At 42.4% G+C, this 26,301-nt stretch overlaps 1 protein-coding gene across 1 annotated transcript in view; it reads left to right on the top strand.

Moving 5' to 3' along the window:
- TRPC5 (transient receptor potential cation channel subfamily C member 5) overlaps window positions 1–26,301 on the top strand; it is a 348,936-nt gene that overhangs the window by 284,626 nt on the left and 38,009 nt on the right. The window contains exons 5-7 of the mRNA XM_005903665.2: window positions 3,946–4,085; window positions 9,238–9,560; window positions 21,206–21,401. Of these exons, the coding sequence (XP_005903727.2) occupies window positions 3,946–4,085; window positions 9,238–9,560; window positions 21,206–21,401 (659 nt within the window). The remainder of the gene's footprint in view (window positions 1–3,945; window positions 4,086–9,237; window positions 9,561–21,205; window positions 21,402–26,301) is intronic.

Genomic DNA, 26,301 nt, shown 5'->3' with positions numbered 1-26,301 from the left:
TAAATAAATTTAAATTAAAAATAAGTAAATAAAAAAATAAAGTTGAGACGTACTAACTTAGACCACAGTCACTCCTTTTACTGCTTTCAACATACCAAAGCTAAAGAAACATCTATTAATATGTCATCAGGCAGAATTCCATGAAACCCACACACAATGAGAGGAGAGAAGAGAAAGGAGGATTTTAAATGATTCTGATACCCATTGCCTAGCTTCAGCCCCAACATCCAGTGCTTTGGACCATGGCCTCCTTGCATACCTCAAAACTCATTGACAAATTTTCCCTATAAGACATCTGTAGTGGAAAATAAGGACTATGTGGGATAATACTGATACTTAGTTCAGTTCAGTCGCTCAGTCATGTCCGACTCTTTGCAACCCCATGAATTGCAGCACGCCAGGCCTCCCTGTCCATCACCAACTCAGAGTTCACTCAAACTCACATCCATCGAGTCGGTGATGCTATCCAGCCATCTCATCCTCTGTTGTCCCCTTCTCCTCCTGCCCCCAATCCCTCTCAGCATCAGAGTCTTTTCCAATGAGTCACCTCTTCTCATGAGGTGGCCAAAGTATTGGAGTTTCAGCTTCAGCATCAGTCCTTCCAAAGAACACCCAGGGCTGATCTCCTTGAGAAAGGACTGGTTGGATCTCCTTGCAGTCCAAGAGACTCTCAAGAGTCTTCTCCAACACCACAGCTCAAAAGCATGAATTCTTCGGCACTCAGCTTTCTTCACAGTCCAACTCTCACATCCATACGTGACCACTGGAAAAACCATAGCCTTGACTAGATGGACCTTTGTTGGCAAAGTAATGTCTCTGCTTTTGAATATGCTATCAAGGTTGGTCATAACTTTCCGTCCAAGGAGTAAGCATCTTTTAATTTCATGGCTACAATCACCATCTGCAGTGATTTTGGAGCCCCAAAAAATAAAGTCAGCCACTGTTTCCACTGTTTCCCCACCTATTTCCCATGAAGTGATGGGATCAGATGCCATGATTTTAGTTTTCTGAATGTTGAGCTTTAAGCCAACTTATTCACTCTCCTCTTTCACTTTCATCAAGAGGCTTTTTAGTTCCTCTTCACTTTCTGCCATAAGGGTGGTGTCATCTGCATATCTGAGATTATTAATATTTCTCCCAGCAATCTTGATTCCAGCTTGTGTTTCTTCCAGTCCAGCGTTTCTCATGATGTACTCTGCGTATAAGTTAAATAAGCAGGGTGACAATATACAGCCTTGATGTACTTCTTTTCCTATTTGGAACCAGTCTATTGTTCCATGTCCAGTTCTAACTGGACCTGCATATAGGTTTCTCAAGAGGCAGGACAGGTAGTCTGGTATTCCCATATCTTTCAGAATTTTCCACAGTTTATTGTGATCCACACAGTCAAAGGCGTTGGCATAGTCAATAAAGCAGAAATAGATGTTTTTCTGGAACTCTCTTCCTTTTTCCATGATCCAGCAGATGTTGGCAATTTGATCTCTTGTTCCTCTGCCTTTTCTAAAACCAGCTTGAACATCAGAAAGTTCAAGGTTCACATATTGCTGAAGCCTGGCTTGGAGAATTTTGAGCATTACTTTACTAGCATGTGAGATGAGTGCAATTGTGCGGTAGTTTGAGCCTTCTTTGGCATCACCTTTCTTTGGGACTGGAAGGAAAACTGACCTTTTCCAGTCCTGTGGCCACTGCTGAGTTTTCCAAAGTTGCTGGCATACTGAGTGCAGCACTTTCATGGCATCATCTTTCAGGATTTGAAATAGCTCAACTAGAATTCCATCACCTCCACTAGCTTTGTTCATAGTGATGCTTTCTAAGGCCCACTTGACTTCACATTCCAGGATGTCCGGCTCTAGGTAAGTGATCACACCATCGTGATTATCTTGGTCATGAAGATCTTTTTTGTACAGTTCTTCTGTGTATTCTTGCCACCTTTTCTTAATATCTTCTGCTTCTGTTAGGTCCATACCATTTCTGTCCTTTATTGAGCCTATCTTTGCATGAAATGTTCCCTTGGTATCTCTAATTTTCTTGAAGAGATCTCTAGTCTTTCCCATTCTGTTGTTTTCCTCTATTTCTTTGCATTGATTGCTGAGGAAGGCTTTCTTATCTCTCCTTGCGATTCTTTGGAACTCTGCATTCACATGCGTATATCTTTCCTTTTCTCCTTTGCTTTCACTTCTCTTCTTTTCACAGCTATTTGTAAGGCCTCCCCAGACAGCCATTTTGCTTTTTTGCATTTCTTTTCCACGGAGATGGTCTTGATCCCTGTCTCCAATACAATGTCAAGAACCTCCGTCCATAGTTCATCAGGCACTCTATCAGATCTAGTCCCTTAAATCTGTTTCTCACTTCCACTGTATTGGTCCACTGGAGAAGGGAATGGCAAACCACTTCAGTATTCTTGCCTAGAGAACCCCATGAACAGTATGAAAAGGCAAAATGATAGGATACTGAAAGAGCAACTCCCCAGGTCGGTAGGTGCCCAATATGCTACTGGAGATCAGAGGAGAAATAACTCCAAAAAGAATGAAGGGATGGAGCCAAAGCAAAAACAATACCCAGTTGTGGATGTGACTGGTGATAGAAGCAAGGTCCGGTGCTGTAAAGAGCATTACTGCATAGGAACCTGGAATGTTAGGTCCATGAATCAAGGCAAATTGGAAGTGGTCAAACAAGAGATGGCAAGAGTGAACATCAACATTCTAGGAATCAGCGAACTAAAATGGACTGAAATGGGTGAATTTAACTCAGATGACCATTATTTCTACTACTGTGGGCAGGAATCCCTTAGAAGAAATGGAGTAGCCATCATGGTCAACAAGAGTCTGAAATGCAGTACTTAGATGCAATCTCAAAAATGATAGAATGATCTCTGTTCATTTCCAAGGCAAACCATTCAATATCACAGTAATCCAAGTCTATGCCCCAACCAGTAACGCTAAAGAAACTGAAGTTGAACGGTTCTATGAAGACCTACAAGACCTTCTAGAACTAACACCCAAGAAAGATGTCCTTTTCATTATAGGGGACTGGAATGCAAAAGTAGAAGTCAATAAACACCTGGAGTAACAGGCAACTTTGGCCATGGAATACAGAATGAAGCAGGGCAAAGGCTAATAGAGTTTTGCCAACAGAACACACTGGTCATAGCAAACACCATCTTCCAACAACATAAGAGAAGAGTCTACACATAGATATCACCAAATGGTCAACACCGAAATCAGATTGATTATATTCTTTGCAGCCAAAGATGAACAAGCTCTATACAGTCAACAAAAACAAGACCAGGAGCTGACTGTGGCTCAGATCATGAACTCCTTCTTGCCAAATTCAGACTTAAATTGAAGAAAGTAGGGAAAACCACTAGACCATTCATGTATGATCTAAGTCCAATCCCTTATGATACTTAATTAATTCATTGAGTAAATAACCCCCACTCTAAAATGGGAAGAGCATAGAGTCAGACACCCTAAATTGCAGTAACTATAGTAACAATGTAAAAGTGAGTAGCATCCAGAAAACTATAACATACAGGCGTCTTTAGGTAAAGTCTATCCAGTTTGGCAAGTTCAAGACAGAGTGGTGAGATAGCAAAGAAAGAAGAAAGTTACTACCACTCCTAGGGGCTCCACTGACTCCCAATTCATTCATTGATTTCCTCTTTCTTCATTTGGGGGATCCTGCTCAGAGGTTAAAGCATCTGCCTGCAATGCGGGAGACCTGGGTTCGATTCCTGGGTTGGGAAGATCCCCTGGAGAAGGAAATGGCAACCCACTCCAGTATTCTTGCCTGGAGAATCCCATGGACGGAGGAGCCTGGTGGGCTACAGTCCATGGGGTCGCAAAAAGTCAGACACGACTGAGCGACTTCAATTTCACTTTCACTTTCACTGTGATGACTAGTCTGATGCTGTGAAGCAATAAACCTTTTGCCTCCATTTTTCAGGTTTCATTTGGGGGGAGATAAAGGAAATGTGGGATGGTGGATTTACTGAATACATCCATGACTGGTGGAACCTGATGGATTTTGCAATGAACTCACTCTACCTGGCAACTATTTCCTTGAAGATTGTAGCCTATGTCAAGGTAACTTGGAATATTTGCTGTTTTTCTTAATCATTTGTTTACAGTAAGCTTTAGCTATGGGAGCACAAAGAGTTTAGGGGGCAAGTGTTAAGACTGTCAATCCATATGGAAAGGTACCATAAAATAGACATTTTTTCAGTGGCTTGTAAGCAGTGTCCACCTAACCAGACAGTGGAGAATGGAGCAATTTGCAAATGAATTCTTAGCTTCTTCAACTCTGACAGTAAAAGGTCTGCAGCTGCCCACCCACTCAGTCAGTGTTTACATTCTCTCTACAGTATCCTGGCCAAGAAGATAGCCCACTGATGTTTGCATGAGGCAGAGACAAGACATTCACTCAATTTCCAAAAGCCTCTCTCAACTCTTGTCACTTCATTAAAAAGTGCTGCTTTATATTTTTCTAATATTATTCTTCCTGTGACACATCCATTAGTAATCCTTCCTCATCATGGGGTCAAACAGAACAAAGATGTTCCTTCTCCATAAAGTGCTTCAGATATGAACTCATCTCTCCCTAGCCTGCTGAGCTGTCTCTTCTCAAAGCCAAATATTCACACTTCCCTCAAGTGTTCTTCGTAGGATTGGTAGTAGAACCCTAGAAACTTCACTGTGTGAGACATAGATTTTTAATAGTCTTTGCCTCCTGCATCACTTCTATCACCAGGATGATCGTTCAAGCTGCTATGAATCCACCTTTTTGAGTATCACCCATTCTATGTCTCTACCAATCCAGATAACACATATACACACACACACACACACACACCCCACTTTGATGTTTATTCCTACATAATGTACAGCCTGCATTATCCTGAGAAATAGCTTCATGTCCAGCACCTCACGCTGGATAGTCACAGGCTCTGAGTTCAGATTTGATGCTCATTAGATACTGGAATGGCTGCACTGTCTCTACCGTGAAGTGAACTTCTCCAGCATGAGGAAAAGCTGACAACTCCATCTCCAAGACTGTCTAGTCAGTCATGCTTTTTGGCGTGAAATCCCACATGAAGGAGTTTTAGAATGGGAATATGGCTGTCCCCCAAATCGCCAACAACTTAGTTTATTTTTACATCTCTAATATGCATATTGCATAAATTTTAAGACCTTGGGAGTTAGTTACATGGAGCGTGAATATTGAATGCAGTCCTAAAACATTTTTGAAAGAAGCTTAAGAGTATGCTTATACTTTGTGGTGATCGTTCAACACATACTTACAACTTCCTTACAAGAAAAAGCTGGTAAGGAAAATGTTTGAATCTCTGGTTAATGTGCCTGGATGAAATCCATGTCATTCTGGCACTCAGCTGACTAAGTAACACTGTTTGCCAAAAAAAATTCTTCCTTTGGAAGTGGTATTTATACACTGGAGGGACAATACATTATCAATCTAGAAACTGGTGAGTTCTGCTTAAACAGGAAAGTGTAGAATAAATGATCAAATGATTAACCCTTGGGGATATGAAATTGTGTCAACAGATGCCCAACATTAGTTAATCACGTACCCTGTCCACCTTCACTGGCAAGCCTTCCAAGGACTAGACACTTCCTCACCATAGAGTGTAAGGATAAATCAGCTCACTAAGCTGAGTAAATGCACCGCACTGGCAAATACTTAACTCAAAAAAAGGTATTTGCCAAGAAGTCGGAGCCCTTCACAACAAAGAAGAATTTACAAATAGGAGATGCCACATGCAGACTGGATTTACAATGAGCAATTGTCAGTGAGCAGTTGGGTTCACTTGTGCAGGCAGGCACATCAGTCTGAAATGAACTCCACCAAGTAGGCTGAGCCAACTTCTATGAAGTAAAGACATAGGGCTGGTCCCAGGCCCTTTTAAAAATTTCAGATCATCATTGCACTGAGGCAGTATGACACACTGTGACAGAAACTGGCCTTGAGAAGATCCTTTATTAGAGTGAAAAAGTAGTCAACGATATGTATATATACACTTATATATACACTCTACCTCACGTGGGCTACAACACCAAGAGGCAAAAGGCACATACCAAAGTACTCAAAAGGAACAAACATATCTAATATTAGCCCTCAGTGCCCCCAAGATAACACTAAAAATGGAGAGTAATTGTCTTTTTGTCTTCTAGGATAGCACCACCTAGATTTATCCCAGCACTCCCTTACTCCATATGTACAGACTAAACTGAACTTTGATACCCATTGAGTTGTGACCCTTTCTCCAGCCAATGCTTGGATGAAGACACACCTCCCTATCTTTATTACTATTGGGTTCCCATGTTTGGCCAACCCTTTTCATATTCTGCTTTTGAGTTCACACCCTTTTAACAGGCATAGAGGCCAATTTTCAAGCAGCATTCTATCTCTGAGAATATAAGAAAAATCATTTGTCTCCCAGTATCACTCTCTGAAGAGTCAGGGAACCCAAAGGTAATCCCTGCTCTGATATTTATGAGCTGGATTACCACAGGCCACCCTTCTACCTCTAGGAGCTTCAGACACTGCCTCTGAAAAATAAGATGGAACTAGATCAATGGGTTTCAACCTTTTAATTTTTTCCCATGGAACCACATCTTAAAGTTAAAACTTATGCAGAATTTCAATGTACTAAGGAGCTCAAAGGAATGAGTTTGGATTGAGAAATGACTCTTCCTAGCCTCCTCTCTGGTTTCCACAGTGACCACCAGATGCTTCTATTGAACCCTCAGGCTTGAAGGAACACAGTTTGATTTGAAAACCACTTGTGCTCAGTCAGGCCTCAGCAAACTGGGCTGCCGGCCAAGCTGGGGCCACTGTTTGTTTACATATTGTCTGTTATTATAGTTCTAGAAGGGACTTCCCTGGTACTTAGTCGCTCAGTTGTGTCTGACTCTTTTGTGACCCCATGGACTATAGCCTGCCAGGTTCCTCTGTCCATGGGATTTCCCAGGCAAGAATCCCAGAGTGGGTTGCCATTTCCTTCTCCAGGGGATCTTCCCAACCCAGGGATCAAACCTGGGTCTCCTGCATTTCAGGTGGATTCTTTACCCTCTGAGCCACCAGTCCACTGGCTAAGATTCCATGCTCCCAACACAGGGGGCCATGGTTTGATTCCTGAGCTGGGAACTAGATCTCATGTGCTATAACTAAGACCTGGCACAGCAAAATAAATAAATATATAGTTCTAGAAGAAAAAAGTTGAGTAGTTGCCACAGTAACCATATAGCCCACAAAGCCAAAAATATATACTATCTGGCCCTTGACACAAAAAGTTTGCTGACCTCTATGCTAAATGAGCTCCAAGTTTACTCTCTGCTATCATATTCTATAGTATTTTTTTCTAAAAACACATACACAAAGCATAGATTTTCCATGAGAATCATCTTTCACACTTGTGACTGTTCTGCAATCCAAACTCATGGACAGTAGACTTCCCTGTGGTTATGGGTGTGACTGTGGAGTGAGAAAACCCTAAATGGTGAGCTATGCATGTTCCAGTTGATAATCCCTAGTTTTAAAATGTAGGTCTGTTTTGTTGTCAACAAAGAATCTGCATCATTCACATAGAACTCCAAATAAGTAAAGGCCTATCTAATAAATGCACTGTGATATCAACTATTATAGAAGTAACATTTCATAGAAAGAGTGCTATACTGAGTGGTTAGAGGCCTGAGTTTTAGTCCTGGCTCCGCTACCAAGTTGCTGTGTGACCTTAAGCAGCTCCCTCTGCCTCTCTGGATTTCAGTTCCTCCACTTGTAAAACAGGCATAACAATGTCCACCTCTCACAACTATGCAGCAAATATTTCCTTTGGAAACAAAAATGGAGAGATACAAGATTTGGCCAAAAGTGTATAAAACCAATTGGCCATCTCAAGTCTATTTGAAATAGAAGCACACATGTGGCAAGTTTCCTCCAAACTCCTCTGACAGTGGGGAATATTGGATACACACAAATGATTTTAATAACACAGTTTCCTCAGTTGTTGGAAGTGAGGCACATTTTAGAAATGCTAACAATATAATTTGGCCCCCGAAGCAACATTTTCTCAGGAAACTTGTTTACATTTAGTCCTGAGAAATTGTGATATTTAGATGAGCGTTCAAAGCAATATGCTTCAGATTGTATTCAAGGCAAATCTACTTCTGTCTTGGGGAAGGTAAAAAGCAATTTCTTGTATTTCCATAACATCTCTCCTTATGGAGTACACAGACTTTCACATATGGGTACATAATCAGACATGTGCAGTGGGTAGGAGTAGATATTATCCTCATTTTCTGGTGAAATGAGAGAAAGAGGGGCAGTTTTAAGTGACAAAGGCTAAACTGGAGCTCAGTCTCACAACGACGCCAACTCTCCATAAGGTGACTTCCAATGTTCTAGGAGCTGAAAGCTCAGGAAAGACTGGAACATGGGCAGCCAACCCCAGAAATCCTGGCTCCTCCTCCTCGTTCAACCCCCTGGTCCATCGTTTGTGCTAAAGGAACATTCCAACTTGTAAGACTATCAAAGCAACAATAAAATACATCCATACACCACTTGGTGAGCAGCACTAAATTCATTGCCTTGGAGGCTGACATGCCATTTGTAATCACATGGGAGAAAAGACTATCAGCAGAAAACTCTGAGTAATGACCTTCTAAGGATGCTCAATCAGCCCCAAACTGCAATCAGCAGGGAAGTCAAGGTGAACACTGCACACTGAGGAGGCTGAACCTACCCCATGTCCTTCAGTAACTGCAAGCTGTGCGTGGTGCTCAGCACAAAACAGGGACTTGGGCAGCAAAGCTGGTTTGCAATTTCATTAGAAAACAGAGTACTTTGGCCCCACAACCTTGGGCACACCTGTGGCTCTGTTCTAGGGCACTCCCCAACAATCTGGTCAACTCACACTTCGAAAATGTCTGTTAATAAACCATAGATTGTTACTCCAGATGATTGCTCTGAAATTCATGTTTCTACATCTATGCGCTGAGTATATATTTGGATAGGAGTGGAAGGAAGAGTGTTATTAGCATTATGTATTGATTGGGTGGGGGGAAAAAAGACCAGTAGTGCCAGTCACAGGGGCCTGTTGTATAAATGAATGCTTGATGCTTACTTTGATGTTTTTATTTGGGTGCAGAAGGGAGGAAAGAGGGGAAAGTTTTCTAAATGCTCGCTGTACCTCTCATATTTTGCACTTGTTATTTCTTTCAGTATAATGGTTCCCGTCCAAGGGAAGAATGGGAAATGTGGCACCCGACTCTGATTGCAGAAGCTCTCTTTGCGATATCCAACATTTTAAGTTCGTTGCGTCTCATATCCCTGTTCACAGCCAACTCCCACTTAGGGCCTCTGCAGATCTCTTTGGGGCGCATGTTGCTCGATATCCTCAAATTCCTCTTTATCTACTGCCTGGTACTGCTGGCTTTTGCCAATGGATTGAACCAGCTTTACTTTTATTATGAGACCAGAGCAATCGATGAGCCCAACAACTGCAAGGGGATCAGATGCGAGAAACAGAACAATGCCTTCTCCACGTAAGACTCCCCCCTCTCCTCTTCTGCCTTTTGTCTGCTTTCTCTTTCTTTGCCCTATTTTCAGTCCATATCTTTGCCACTGTCCCTTGACAGTGCACGCAGAGCTCACTTATTGATCACTCTAGGAGACTAGGAGAGGAAGTAGAGTTAGGTGAGGGAGGAAAGAGACAAACACACATGGGCTCCCAGGAACTCATCTAAAGAGTAACTTCCGAATTATTTTGGTCATATCTCATATTTTTAAAGGAATTCATGAAAATAAAAGTGTTAGTCACTTAGTTGGGTCTGACTCTTTGTGACCCCCATGAACTGTAGCCCGCCAGGCTCCTCTGTCTGTGGAATTCTCTAGGCAAGAATACTGGAATGGGCTGCCATGTCCTCTGCAGGAGATCTGGCTGGGGCTTCCGCACTGCAGGCAGATTCTTTGGCATCTCAGTCACCAGGGAAGCCCCGAGAAAGGAAGGTTGTAAAGGAAGGTTATGGGAAGGGAGTAAATAATCCCTCACTCAAAAAAGCACCGCTAACCAAGGAAATGAAAGAGCAAGGCTATACCTCTCAACAAGTAATTACTGAAGCTAATGTAACTGTTCTGAATCAAGAACAAAGAAAAAGGAAGGGTGCAAAATTACCTGAATGTATCTTGTGATACTGTGATTTACAATAAGAAATACGTATTTGTTCTTTGTCCCCATTTCTGGAACAGAACTTCTAACACCCTTGGTATTTCCTAAGTGATGAGAACCACAAAGGTGTCTTTGGTTGTGTTAACAAAGTGACTTTTGGACCTCACCTAGGATGGGGGCCGGTTATCCCCATATGATTAGAGGGTTGGAACTTTGAATCTCACCCCTCAACCTTCCTTTCAGGGAGGGTAGAAGGACTGGAAATTGATTTCAATCACCAATGGCTAAGTACAGGAGTTGCAGATTAGATCCCTGGGTTGGAAAGATCCCTTAGAGGAGAGCATGGCAACCTACTCCTGCATTCTTGCCTGGAGGTCACAGAATCCTGGCAAGTTACAGTCCATAGGGTCACAAAGATTCAGACATGACTGAAGTGACTTAGCATGCATGCACACACTGATGGCTAATGATATAATCAATTGTGACTGTGTAATGGGGGCTTCCCAGGTGGCACTAGTGGTAAAGAAGCTACCTGCTAATACAGGAGATGTAAGAGATGTGGGTTCAATCGCTGGGTTGTAAAGATCCCCTGGAGGAGGGCATGACAACAATATTCTTGCCTGAAGAATCCCATGGACAGATGAGCCTGGCGGGCTATGATCCATGGGGTCACAAAGAGTCGGACACAACTGAAGCAACTTCACACAACTGTGTAATGAACCCTCCATAAAAACCAAAAGGACAGGGTTCAGAGAGCCTCCAGGTTGGTGAGTATGTGGAAATTTGGGGAGTGTGGGTGATCAGAGAACTCAGGGAAGCCTGGCCCCCATACCTTGCCCTATGCATATTCTATGTGGCTGTTTCTGAGTTGTATCTTTTTATAATAGACCAGTAATCTAGTCATTTCAATGTTTCTCTGAGTTTTGTCAGGCACTCTAGCAAATTAATCAAACCCAAGGAGAGGATTGTGGGGAGCTCTACCTAGAGCCAGCCGGTCAGAAGAATGAGGGACATCTGGGAAAACTGGAAGGGGAGCAGTCTTGTGGGACTGGGCTCTTAATCCATGGAATCTGATGTTATTCCCCAGGAGTGTCAGAACTGAATGAGCTGGCTTGTAGGACACCCAACTGGTGTCGAAGAATTGGTAGTATGAGGGAAAAATATCTCCTCATTCCCACAGATGGGAAGTGAGATGGGAATTGAGTTAAGAACCCCTTAGGTGGTGTCAGAGAAATGGGATTTGCTCAAACAGCCCTGGCTCATGGAAACATGGGGTTTGGGGAGAGAAAATATTAGTAACTAAAAGGGCAGGCGGATGGTGAATTTTTAATTCCTAGATGGAGAGGAGACAGGCAAAGAGTAAGATGAGAGTCAGCTCAACTTCCGGGGTTACTTTAAGGTTTCAGATGTACCAAGGCACCAAGCAGTGATTGGAAATATCTCCTATTCCCACTCGGGACCCAGAAGACTGTCCACCAGTCCACTGCCTCCAATATGGAACCCCTGTGCCTTTTCTTTATAAACTCAACACCTGCTTCTCTAGGACCTTTAAGCCTCCAGAATGGCTTTTATTTTCTGACAAATCACTGTTAGGGGAAGCAGACAAGAGAAAGAAAATAAGCATATGTCAGGAAACGTGTTAGTTTCTAGGAGCAGTCCTGTGCTTACGCCAGACTCAGTGTCCTACACCTTGTCTCTCTCTAGCCCCTGTTCTGGAGAGTGCCAGTCATCTGGTAATCATAGTCATGACCCCAAGGTCAGGAGGGATTCCTAGTTATTAAGTTAAGATACAATTTTCCTCCTTAACTCTATAAACTAGAGCAGATCAATGGACTCAGACATTCTAGAAATGTGTTAAAAAACAGAGGCCAAGGGGAGAAAAAGGTTTCTGCTTGGCCCCAAGTTGTACCAATAGAGAAAGGGAAAAAACAATGCTATGTAGCCAACCCTTATTATTGATCTCTAGCAACATTTCCTAAAATGGATGACAAATAACCATTCACATTCATGGGGATTGAATAGACATGAAAGCAAGATTTCTGATTGCATGAGGTTTGGAAATGCTAGGAAAAATTTAAGTGAAAAGAGAAAGTGTTGGTTGCTCATTTGTGTTGATTCTTTGTGATCCCATGGACTGTAGCCCACCAGGCTCCTCTGTCCATGGAATTCCCCAGGCAAGAATACTAGAGTGGGTTGCCATTCCCTTCTCCAGGGCATCTTCCCAACCCAGGGATCAAACCCAGGTCTCCCACATTGCAGGCAGATTTTTTTACCTTCTGAGCCACCAGGGAAGCCCCTAGGACAAATTTAAGAAGGGCTTAAGCCACTACAGGGCTTCTCAGAGACTTTCCATTGTGAATCTACAGTAAAGAGAGGGATTTTCCCAAATCTATTTACCAACATGCTGTTCCAGTGAACGAAGTCTGGAAAATTTTGGCTTGTCCTGTCACCCATTTTCCAGCACCCATCCCCTCCACTAGGCCACACTCCCTGCTTCTCCTCCCAGAACTCAGGGCAAAATCTTGGATGGGGAAACCAGACTTATGTGAAAGGAAAAAAGAAGCCAAAATGGGATGACAAACAGATAGTGCCATTTTGGTGAAGCCAACCAAGAGTGGACAAAGGCAACTGATCACCTCTATAGTGCCTCTTGACTAGGAACTGCTTCCTCTCCTGCATTACTCTAGAGATACAACTCACATCACCCTGTTTTCAATACAAAGAACACTTTTATAGTGGCTTGAGCACCAGAAGATGGTATCTGTTCCCATCAAAGCTTTCAACAGAATTGCACACGTGAATGCAAGGCACATTCCAAGAGGCTAGGTCCCTGCCAATCACCCTCTCATAGGAACTCTGCTAAGGAAGTTTATGAAATGTCTCCTTACAAGTCAGTAGTGATTATTAACACCCCTGTTGCCAACTGAGATTTTGCTCCCATCACTTGCCCAGCAGGGATGATTGACAAGAATGGACACCTGTCATACACAAAATTATATCTTGGGTGTCAGGCATGAAGAAGCATTGTCATGCTGGGACCAAAGCAGCAGTAATGTTACCTCAACTTCTCTTCTAGGTGTTGGTTTTTTTCCTCCACAGAGCTCTGACTTCTGTTTTCCTTTAAATGCCTCAACTCAGGCATTTATAATAACTGCTAAAATATATGCTTCTTAGACTGTCAGAAAGACTCCATTTTTAGAGAAGGGGAAAAGGGAGCCTGTGAACAGACCTGATGTAAACTATGGCATCTGCTTGTTGTTACCCTTTTCCTTCTGATTCTCTAGAGATGTTATTGTTATTCTTTGGCTTAAAAAAGAAAAGGACTTTCCTGGGTGCACAATTTAGGGGGACCTGGTTGTCCTTGGTGACAACTGCCTGACAGTACAGTTGGTGGTTTGAGTTCAGTATTGAATACTGGGGGTACCTGGCCTTCATCCACTGTTGAGAGCAATTGGGAAGGTACCCTCTGAGGGCATGGGACTTGGGAGAGAAACAGGGCAGAAGTGGCAAGAAGCTGACTTGGTGGTCCTCTCGTCCTTGTGAGGTCCTGGCCCTCAACTCTGGATGCCTCATGAACACACCTGGCTGTTCCACACTGTTCCACAGGCCTCTCAAACACAACGTTCACAAATAAATTCCTTAGCTCTATGTCCTCACACCAAACCCATCTCCCTTTTAACTCCTCATCTCATTAAAGGATACTAGATAGACTCCTAGGAGTCATCTAGGACTCTTCCTGTCTCTCTCAAGCAACACATCCTGTCTCACACTCAGCTTTGTCTACTTCCTAAATATCTCTTCAATTCTTTCTCTGTATAGACATACACACACACACACACACACACACACATACACACACACACACAAAATACTGTCTTCTTTCAGGCCTACATCATCTCTCCCCCAAACTGCTACACAGTTAACTGGTCTCCCTGCCTCTAGTCTTATGTCCCCTCAAACAATTTCCCACCTGCTACACAGAAGTCTCTAAGTGCCAGCCTTATCTCGTTACCCTCTGGTCTCTTGCCCGCCTGGTATCAGTATCCTCTCCAGTGTAAAATTCACCTCTTTCCTATAGTGCACAGGGCCCTGGAATCCCACCTCTCCAGCCTTTCATTCCTCTCCTCCATAGTCAACATCTTGCTCTTCCCAACTTCAGGACAGCATCTTAGTTCTACAGTCCTGTGTACTTCACACACCATCCTCTTTGCCTGGAATGTCCATCCCTGCCTGGCCAGCCTGGACAACTCTCCCTGCCCCTTCAAGTGTCTGTCAAAGCCTGACCTGCTCTTTTAAACCTGTTCTTACCCATTTCGACCCCACTCTCAGTTACATGCTCCTTCTGTGTTTCTCATGGCATTCTAAGGACATCTCCATTTTAAAAGGTAACTTATAATAATAAAGGTAATAGTAATATAATAATTTTTCCAGTGGTCATGTATGGATGTGAGAGTTGGACTATAAAGAAAGCTGAGCATCAAAGAACAAAGATGCTTTTGAACTGTGGTGTTGGAGAAGACTCTTGAGAGTCCCTTGGACTGCAAAGAGATCCAACCAGTCCATCCTAAAGGAGATCAGTCCTGGGTGTTCATTGGAAGAACTGATGTTGAAGCTGAGACTCCAATACTTTGGCCACCTGATGTGAAGAGCTGACTCATTTGAAAAGACCCTGATGCTTGGAAAGATGAGGGCAGAAGGAGAAGGGGACAACAGAGGATGAGATGGTTGGATGGCATCACTGACTCGATGGACATGGGTTTGGGTGGACTCTGGGAGTTGGTGATGGACAGGGAGGCCTGGCGTGCTGCAGTTCATGGGGTCGCAAAGAGTCAGACACAACTGAGCGACTGAACTGAACTGAATAATAATAATGTAATAAATACTATATTTTAGTTGTTTGTTGCCTCTCTCACCCACCAGACTGAGACTCCCACTTTACAGGTCTTTCTCCTACCACAGAGGGGCCTAAGACATGAAGGAGTTCAACATGCCCATTGAACAACTGAGTGAAAGAATGAATTCTACTAGCAACCCTATCTTTAATTCTAGAAGATTCACTTTTCCTTCTGCCCTCCCTCGCATGGCTGAAGTATCTGGCCAGTTCTGTCACTCTGCTGATCCACTTTGAACTTGCTGTCAGTGACAACCCTTGGCCTTTCTCCTCCCTTCTCATCCTGTACGTGGGCACTTGGCCAGAGAACAAACCTCTATATTGATCCCTATTAAACTTCATCTTGTTAGTTCTAGCCCCTTGCTCCAAGCCATTGAAATCTTTCTGAATCTTATTTATGTCATCCAATTAGTTATTCTTCCCAATCTTGTGTCTTCTGAAGATCTAAGAAGCTTGCCACCTATTCTCATCCAAAGCATTGATAAAACTGTCATTCAGGCTTGTATTTTCTGGGTAGAATACTGGGTGGCTCTTAAAATTACATTTATGAAATGTGTGGTTTTTAAAGACATAAAAATTATGTCCACTATGATTGCAACTAACATAGTTGTAACTAGATGTGAAAATGAATGATAATCTATGAAGACAATAAAGAAACATGAAACAACAAGGTTGTATTTAGGTGGAAGGTTGTTACTAAATGCTGTGTCCAGGCACTATTACAAAATGAGCTTGATATGAATTAATTCATTTAATCCTCACAATCCTCATAGTGCTATGAGGTAGGCACTACTATGATTATCCATTTTACAGATCAAGAAATTAGGGTACAAGGAAGTTAATTAGACTGTGCCCAGTCATACAGGTCGTAGTGGTGGAATCAGAACTTTAATCCAGGCATATAAGTTCCAGGTTGTGCTTTTATCCAAGGGTGTGGGTGTAAGACTGAGTTTGTAAAGTTATGTAAAATTAGTTGTATAAAGTTGCAATAATCATGGATACATGTAAAGCTAAAGAGGCCAGAGCCATTACCTAGCAGGTCACTTAGGACCCCCATGTAGATTATCATCATTCATTTGTAGCTGTTCCTACTTAATCATTGGTGATTTCTTTACCCAAATTCAGCGCATATATTCCCTTCTTATTTATTTGGATGCAAACTCAGTCCCCATCAAAGGCTCTTTTGTGGTTGTTGTTCCGACAAGGTTTTAAAGGTCCTTATTGAGTATCTTCAAATTTTCTCCTAAATTCAATTCATAACCTTTCTACTGTTATCACAAGATGGCGTGCCACTCATTCATCCTTTCCTTACTTATGTGCTTCTATAATCTTTTATAGATTTACCTAACATTTATTCAGCAACTCCTACCTGCCAGGCAATGATAATACTGAGTAAATGGCATCCTTATCATCCAGAAGCATATAGTCTAACAGAGAACACAAATAAACAATTAGAATAGCTACATTTTTAATGCTTTTGCTATGCCAAGCACTGTGCCAAGTGCATTACATGCAGAACCTTACATGATAGAAAAAGGTGGTTAAATGTTTTGACTCCAGAGTCAAAAGAGCTGGGTACAAATACTACCTCTGCCACTTTCTGCCTGTGTGACCACATTGTGCATCAATTTCTTATCTGAAAAAAAAAAGAATAAATAGTAGCTACTTCATAGAATTATTTTGAGAATCAAATATTACAATGCATGAGAAGCCTTTAGCACAGTGCCTGGCACACAGAGCACAATGAATGTTAGCAGTTAGTACTTATCTTACCACTGGCCATTTTAGAGATGAGGAAACTTGAAATTTAAAGAAGCCATGTGACTTTACCAAATTTTATAGTTAATATGTTTGTCATGTGCCTTTACCAAATTTTATAGTTAACATGTTTGTTTAGTGGCTAAGTTGTGTCCAACTCTTTTGCAACCCCCATGGACTGTAGCCCAGCAGGCTCCTCTGTCCGTGGGAGTTTCCAGGCAAGAATACTGGAGGGGGTTGCTATTTCCTTCTTCAGGGAATCTTCCCAACCTAGGGATTGAAGCCCACATCTTCTGTATGGATAGGTGGGTTTTTACCACTGAGTCACCAGGGAAGCCCAATTAATACGTACAGAAGTTTTAAAGTTTGCTCTTAGCCGCTCCCCTCTCCTGTCTCTACAGTATGATATGTGTGTCTATGTAGTAAGGCTAGGCTGCTATGGGAGAACAAAAGAGGAGCATCTGACCCTACCTTGTAGGAAAGGAATCAGGGGAGGCCTCTAGAAGAGCTGGGGCTTTAGCTGAGGCTGGCAGGTCAAACAAGAGTTGGGTAGAGAAGAAGACAGGACAGAAGTGGAGGCTACAGGTTGGGAGCATGGTGGGAGCATTCCAACCAGAGTCAGAAACTTGTCAAAGGCAGGTTGAAATAAGAAATTGCCAAGTCCAGTGAACTGCAAAATGGGTAGGGATGACCAAAAGATGACTACGCCTTTGCTCCCTGTGGGTTATCAGCACAACTCGGCACTGCTTTTTCCCAAGGAGCCGTTCTTTTCCAATACATCCTCCACTTCTTCACTGGTCAGAGTGAAATGCAGAGGGGTCAATCTTTACACTCCTCCTACCTTTAGAAAGATGAACTCATCTCAAAGATGAGACTTTCAGCAACTGTCATGAGGACCATAGTTCTTATCTATTCTACCAAGTCTCTCTTTGCTTCATGATCTATTAATATTTATGGATGGCTCCCAACATACACAAATCCCGTCTTAACTAGCTGGTAGGGATTTGTTTTGAAAGCAGTTAATACCAAGTCTTCTTGAATCTCTGTATCTTCACTTTGTGCCCCTTGTTGAGTCAGTAAGTTCTGTATACTTCTTGACTCTCTGCTAAATGAAAATGGACTCACTGTTTTCCCTGTTAAAATAGTATTCCTTTGGCATTTAGGATTCTGGGGTTTGGTCAACAAGTCTTTCCATCCCTGTGATGATTGTGTTATGGACCTGACCACCACATAATGATCCCCTAGGTCATGAATTCAATTGAGTCTAGAAGCCATGGAGCTTCCTATAGATAGATCTCTAACTGGAATGTTCTTTTCTACCCCAAATGTCAATCACCCATTTCACCTGGGCATGCCTTTCAATAAGACATATTTTCCTGATGGCCAGATTGTATCATGACATTTTGTGCCCCATGTCAAGGGCATTTTCACTAACAACCACCAAAACCTGAGGAGCAATCTTGTCCCCTTTCCTTATCTGTTATACAATCATACCTCTAGGGTCTCCCTGACTAGGATATCACCACAGTTTAGGATAGATTTTAAATGCCTGTACTTTCACTTTTAGGAATCTTTGTATAAGTCATTGGAATGGCTAGTAGTAAACTTTCCACTTAAGCATTAACCATTACAATTTTAATTGTTATGGGGCTTGGGGGTGGAGGAGAGTAACATCATCCATTCTGGAGAAGCAACCAATGAATTAAGACTTTGCCAGCATATTGATGACATATTTGCCCTGCTTGTGGCCTTGTTGTCAGTCATGCAATCAACAAACACTTTGTGAATGCTTTCTATATTCAAGGACACTCGACTTCCAGAGATTCTGGTTCTTCGGTGTCATTCCTATTTGCTGCAGCTGTTCCTGTTTTTCTAAGCCCTATATTCCTTGGCTTTTGTTATCCAGTTGCTAGGCTAGCTTCTTATGCCATTTCTGGCCTCCTGCCTGCCCTGACTTCTAATGGACACTGCTAGGTCCTAGATAGGCTTTCATAGCACAACCAGATTCCTGCACCCCACATCTTTTCCATTTCTGACACTCTGTCTGGCTATGTGATACATTGTATTGCCTGGCCCTGACTCCTGAAAATTCAGATCCTGTAATAGGTCTGACTTGCCATATTCTTATTCTTGTTCTCTGGCCCCTGAAGTCCAGACTCTCATCTTACTGTTGATTTTTAAATGTTTCACCATCTGGCACTTACTTTCATCAAACAAAAAAAAGATTTCTTCCTTCTTGGCTAGCTCTCAAGTAATATGATGCTGAAAGGATAGTGGGAGCTATCCACTATGATTAGAAAAGAGCCATTTAACAGATGGCAAAGGGCCACATGCATGTCCCAAAGGAGGTCACCTGAGAATCAGGCCAGTGCAGAGCACAAGCTTCATCAAAATGAACTAACCCTCGCTGTGAAACCCTTGCCTACTGAACATGCAATTATCAACAGGTTTGGAGTCTTCTAAACCTTAATCTAGTTATAACAGTAGTTGTATTATTAATATGTCTTCAATCATGTATTCAACAAATATAGTGCTGCAGAGTCGTGTTTGACTCTTTGCAATCCCATGGACTGTAGCTTGCCAGGCTCCTCTGTCCTTGGGATTTTCTCAGCAAGAATACTGGAGTGGATTGCCATGCCCTACTCTAGGGGATCTTCTTGACCCAGGGATTAAACCCACATCTCTTACATCCCCTGCATTGGCAGACAGGTTCCTTACCAATAGCACCACATGGGAAGCCTATTATATGCCAGGTACATAGTAGCTGTATGCCTGTCTCTTTTCTCATAGAGCTTACTTTCTAGTGGAGATGAATAGAAAATCAACATAGAAACAGAATTTACTTAATAATATAATTTTAGAGAGTTTTAAATACTACCAAAAACCTGAAACAAGACAACAGGGTAGAGAGTAACTGGTGGGCCTACTTTAGGTAGAGTGACACCGGGGAATCTGTCTAAGGAAGTGATGATTGAGCTGAGACCTCAGTGATGACAAAGAGACAACCATGCAGAGATGGGGGATGAGCACTCCCAGACAGAGGAAATCTTTAAGACATTGCCCACGTATAAACCCCAAATGAACCCAAGAACCTGTCTCTAAGCTGCTCAAAATACACTGGGCTATAAAAACAACACATTTTGAGCCTTTCAAGAATTGAAAAGTTACATTCATCCTCAAAGTTGTATTTCTTGACTTCTCTGCCTCTTTCGTGTACTGGAGAAATGATTGGTTAGTGCCCGCCTGGGAGCTGGCTACTTTGTATTGCTATATGCACAAATTTCTGAATATGATGCAAAAGAAAATGTGGACCCCCAAAACATATCCTTGCAAAAGTTACATATTAATATTTGGATGTGGAGACTATGAGAAGAAACCGTAATTTATGAAGCTATCCAGTATAGAATAATGCAGTGGTTTGGGGAGGTCAGAAGTACCTGGATTTGAATTATGGCTCAGCACTTATAGCTTGGTCAAATTATTCAATCTCTGAACCTCTCTTTCCTCAGCAGTAACAATATCAGTCTTATAGGAATCATAATGTTAATATATGTAAAATGTCTAGTTGCTTTTATGGTTCTTCCCTGGTGGATCAGATGGTAAAGAATCTGCCTGCAATGCAGGAGACCCCAGTTTGATCCCTGGGTCAGGAAGATCCCCTGGAGAATAGAATGGCTACACATTCCAGTATTCTTGCCTGAAGAATTCCATGGACAGAGGAGCTTGGCAGGCTACAGTCCATGGGTTGCAAAGAGTCAGATACAACTGAGCGACTAACACAACAGAAATGCTTTTATAGTAAATTCTCAGTAATTGTTAGCTAATATATCATTAAAAACAATGCATATAAATTTTTATTCAAGAATCCTTAAGCTACTCTACTGAGCTTAGCACCATTCTGGGCCCTGTGGGAACCACAAAAGAAGTATCAGAAATGGTTTAAGTTGCTCATGTTCACTTAGCTGACAAGTGTCAGAGCTGTTTTTAACCCAGGAAAGTCTAACCCAAGTACCATATTCTTAGCCATTGCACTCCTGCCTCTATGTAATTAGAAAGGTGGTAAGTCACATGGTCTGAAGATAAAGGAGAAAGTTTGGTGGAGGAAGTAGTGCTTGAAATAAGTCTTGGAAAATTAAAGGTTCTGTGTAGATTGAGAAGAAGGAGATGATATTCCAGGTGGAAGGGCAAGGCATAAGACATAGAAGTGGGAGCAAACAGACTTGGGTGGATTGTGCTGGAGAAGAGACCAAAATACGTGAGACCATCAGTTTACCTGCTGGGATGCAACCTCCTTATTAATTAACTAATTAAGCACGTTTTTGCTTTTTTCTTGCTCCTCCTCGAGAACTAACCTTCTCTTTGATCTCTTTTAGGCTCTTTGAAACCCTTCAGTCCCTCTTCTGGTCTGTATTCGGCCTCTTAAATCTCTATGTCACCAATGTGAAAGCCAGACATGAGTTCACAGAGTTTGTGGGAGCGACCATGTTTGGGACATACAATGTCATCTCCCTGGTAGTGCTGCTGAACATGCTGATCGCCATGATGAACAACTCCTACCAACTTATTGCTGTAAGTCACTTTGCTCTACAAGGCGACGGGTAGGTGGGTGGGTACCTTGGTTTCAGGAGTGGTCACAGTGGGCTGGAGCCCATTGGAAACTCAAGGAAAGAGTCCATCTGCCTTAGTTATTTTACACTAGCTTTTCTAGTTATTAGATTGAATTATTTATTTCTAAGGCAACTCAGTTTGGATTGTTAGTCCTTTGAATCTTAGTAATGTAGAAGATTACTAAGTGAAAACTCTTTACACTAGTAAAACTCTAGTGAATAAGAGTTTCTGGTTACCTGTTAAAACTATGTTTAAATCTCTGAATCCATTTTCTTGCCTTGGTAAGAAAAGCTCAGGAGGTATGAGCAGTTTGGCTATAACATGTCCCCTCACTAATCTCTAGGGTTGATTGAACTGATCCATTTCTCAGGCAGGAGGGAGGGCCTTATCTTCATCTTCACTGTAGACATCTTTCTCCCAAAACTGAACAGTCTATTTATTGCCAAGGACAACTTTCTCAGAGGGTGGTATTTTTTTTTTTTATCAAAAATATATGAGTGACTACAGTCCACTGTAAGATATTCTGAAATAGAGTTCTATGGCTGAATCTTTTTTTGACCATCATATTATCATTTGGATCAGTAGTGTTTATTACTCTAAACTAAAAATGGTGAAGGTATAGGATATGGGATCAGTACAAGCCCTGTCTTGGTTTTTGATGTCAAAATAAATATCTAACCTTAGCTTATTTTCTTATGATTTCCAAAAATGCAAGTGTTAGCAAAGAAATTGTGGCTACTTGAGGTCCTGTTTAGTTAGATATCAATGAATTTGGATGTTCAGTTGTATACATAAATACCACATTTTCTTTATTCATCCACATATTAATGGATGATAAAGAATATACCTGCCAGTACAGGAGATGTGGGTTTGATCCCCATGGTCAGGAAGCCCCCCTGGAGAAGGAAATGGCAACCCACTCCAGTATTCTTGCCTGGGAAATCCCATGGACAGAGGAGCTTGGTGGGCTACAGTCCATGGGGTCGCAAAAGAGTCAGATATGACTTAGCAACTAAATAACAACATCAATGGACACTTAGGTTGTTTCCATATCTTAGCTATAGTGAATAATGTTGCAGTGAACATGGAGGTGCAGATATTCCTTCAAGATAGTGATTTCATTTCCTTCAGATAAATACACAGAAGTGAAATTTCCAGATCATATGGTACTTCTACTTCTAACTTTTTGAGGAAACTCCATGCTGTTTTCCATAGTGGCTATAACAATTTACATTCCCATCAACTGAACACCAGGGTTCCATTTTCTCCATTCCCTCACCACTACTTGTTATTTTTATTTTTATAATAGCCATCCTAACTGTTATGAGGTGATATCTCACTGTTGGTCTTGATTTATATTTCCCTGATGAAGAATGATGTTGAGCAACTTTGTATGTACCTGTTGGCCATTTGCCTGTCTGACTCAATGGTCTTTAATATCCTTGCCAGCTCTGATATTCTATGAGTCTGAGTGTCTATAGATGAACAGCTCTCAAGGTCCTTTCTAGCTTGAAATTCTCTCCATCTGTTGCTTTTGAAACGAAATAGTTTGTTTTCTCTCTCTCTCCCCTCCAAACCCAACTAGACCAACAACTCTGAAACACTCTATGCTCACTCCTAACCTGTCTCTATAAGGGAGAAAGGCATATAGAATCTCAAGGGTTTATTTTTCCACCACTATGCCTAATATCCAAACCCCCTACCCCTACCAAAGATGGCAATATTTGTGCTGAGGCATTTGTCATTTTCTCCCTGGGCATCTTGCAGCTGATTGCTCCTAATGGCAGAGAAAAAGGGAGATATTTTCTTGTCACCTAATGCAGGGCTGTGATGTTTTCCACTGAGTTTGGTGACATTTTGCTAGGATGGGTAGAAATCTTCAACTTCAGCTCTCTTGTCAGCAGCTGCTGGTAGTAAGTTGTGTTTCAATGCCGCCTACTGCTGCACCTGGAGAAAATGCCTCAGCTTGAGAGAAAGCTGGGGGTGGGGCTTGCAGGGAGATGTCCTTAATAGGGTCTATACCATCTCACACATCTAAAGTCATAGTGAACCATCCTGAATACTACCTGCTGCTTTGAGATCCTCTGTAAATGTGTCTTTACCATTTGGAACTGGCTCCAATGGGATCTGATTCCAAAGATATCTGGTTCTGTTTACATGGTAAAGACTAGCAAGTAGATTTGATTCCACTTGCCACATCTCTACTTCAGCCATGAATGCAGTCTTTAGAAAGGCCTAGACATGGGGGGAAGGTTTACAAGAAAGGAAGCCACTGAAGACAAATCTCTCCTACTTCAAAAGGTGGCACAGGGCTTTCCTGGTTGTCCAGCAGTTAAGAATCCACCTACCAATACAGGGGACATGGGTTCAATCCCTGGTTTGGGAAGACCCCACATGCCGCGAGGCAACTAAGCCCATGCACCACAATTACTGAGCTTATGCCCTAGAGCTGGTGAGTCACAACTACTGAAGCCCATGAACCCTAGAGCCCATGCTCCACAAGAGAAGCCACTGCAATAAGTCCGTACACTGCAACGAAGAGTAGCCCCCACTTGCCACAACTAGAGACAGAAGTCTGCTTGCAGCAATGAAGACTCAGCACAGCCAAAAAAAAAAAAAAAAAACAAGGAAGCATAGGCTGACTTAGTCTAAGTAGACACTCAGTTGTTGACACAGATTCACTGTCAATCCGTGACATATGAGCACCACAGCACACCACAGCTGTGCTCTGTGGTCTCAGCCAACATCAGCAAGTGAAGCTGGCCATGTTGTATATTATTATTACTAGTGTTGTTTGCAGTCAGCAGTGATTTACTTTCCTCTCTTTATTCTTCTCTCTCCTTGAGCCACTCATTTTCCTCTGTGACACTTCCTTCAACACACCCACCTTGTCACTGCTGTGCCTGATATGTATACTCACGATTCCATCAAGTGAAGCTGTCCTTGATAACTTTTTCATCAAATTCACCCATATAAAAATATTAGGTGGGAGAAACAGACCAGTCCCACCAAAGTCATTTAACTTAGGCCCTCTTCCTACCACAACTCACCCACAGGGGTCATATCTGTTGCCTGAGATGGGTCCTCACAAAACATGAGGCTCATGATGAGCTGTGACCAAGCTTCGCTTGGCAAGTTAATAAGAAGCCTGGGTTTCTTTGGCTGCTGTGAAGTGTGCAGGCTAATGGTGAGAGCAAGTCCACAGCACTTGCCTCACTGAGCCACATCTCCTGGGGAGAGGCCGTACACATGGGATTGGTTATCTGCCTTGGAGTGGCAGTGCTTGGAGGCTTAGATGATGGATGAACTCTCCCACTGCATAAGACAGCCATGCAAATGGAGACATTCATCAGAAAAAACAAAAAAAAACACAAAAAAACAGAAAAACAAATGTGGTGGCACAGAAACAGCAGGTAAGGGTGGAAGGGGCCACTGCACACCATGGAAGTATGCAAAGGCAGGCAGTGTCCCCACCTTCCCCTGATCATCTGAGACCAACCTCAGACTCTGAGCTCAGAAAAGAAGGCAGGACTTCACACACTATGTAGCAGATAAACAACTGTTAGGCACGAATATGCTATCCCCACTTGTAAAAAGATTAAAGAATTTTCATACCAGTTGGTAAATAGCTACAGCTCCGGCTATTGTCTATAGGATGCCTCCAGGCCACTCAACAATCCTGCAAGTAAAGGGTAACACCTGGAGCAGCAGGTATTCTCCACGTCCCTGCTCCGGGGCTATTGTTGGCATATACTCTGATTGGTTAGTTTCTCAAACAGCTGATTATTGTGGGGGGGCATAAGGCTAAAATGCTGCCTCAAGATTTCCCACCCTAATCATTAGGACCATGACTATGATGAGATAGCACACCTGTGATTACATTGCATTACATGGCAAAAGGGGTTTTGCAGATATAATTAAGGTTACCACACAGGAAGAGTATCCAGGTGGGCCTAATCTAATCTCATGAGTCTTTTAAATGCAAAAAAGAATATCAGAGGTTTGAAGTACATGGAGGATTTGGTGTGTCATTGCTGGCTTGAAGATGGAGGGAACCATGTAGTAAAAAATATGGGTGGTGTTTAGGAGATGAGTATGGCCCCCACTTGACAGCCTGCATGGACAAGGGGATCACAGTCCTCATACCACAAGGAAATAAATTCTGCCAACAACATAAACGAACTTGAGACAGATTCGTCTCCAGAGTCTCCAGATAACAGCTGAGCTATGCTGACACCTTGATTTCAGCCTTGGGAAGGCCAATGTGACGGGAGTGGAGTACATAAAGGGGAGACAAGTTGGAGATGAAGTCATGGAGGTGAAGGATAGATCAAGTAGGGCCTGATAAACCTTTGTGAAGACTTTGGATTCTTCTCTGAGTGAAATGGGGAGCTGTGGGAGGGTTTTAAACAGAGGAGGTACATGATGGGAGTTGGACCATAAAGAAGGCTGAGCGCCAAAGAACTGCTGCTTTTGAATTGTGGTGCTGGAGAAGATGCTTGAAACTCCCTTGGACTGCAAGGAGACCAAACCAATCAATCCTAAAGGAAATCAGTCCTGAAAATTCATTGGAAGGACTGATTCTGAGGCTCCAGTGCTTTGGCCACCTGACGTGAAGAGCTGACTCATTGGAAAAGACCCTGATGCTGGGAAAGATTGAGGACAGGAGGAGAAGTGGGCAACACAGGATGAGATGGTTGGATAGCATCACCAACTCAATGAACATGAATTTGAGCAAGCTCTGAGAGATAGTGAAGGACAAGGAAACCTGGCATCCTGCAGTCTATGGAGTCACAAAGAGTCAGACACAACTTAGTGACTGAACAACAACATTGTGATCTAACTGGCATTTTAATAAGAT

This window comes from Bos mutus, chromosome X, assembly GCF_027580195.1.
Source record: "Bos mutus isolate GX-2022 chromosome X, NWIPB_WYAK_1.1, whole genome shotgun sequence".
NCBI lineage: Eukaryota > Metazoa > Chordata > Mammalia > Artiodactyla > Bovidae > Bos > Bos mutus.
This window is presented reverse-complemented; position numbering and strand designations above follow the sequence as displayed.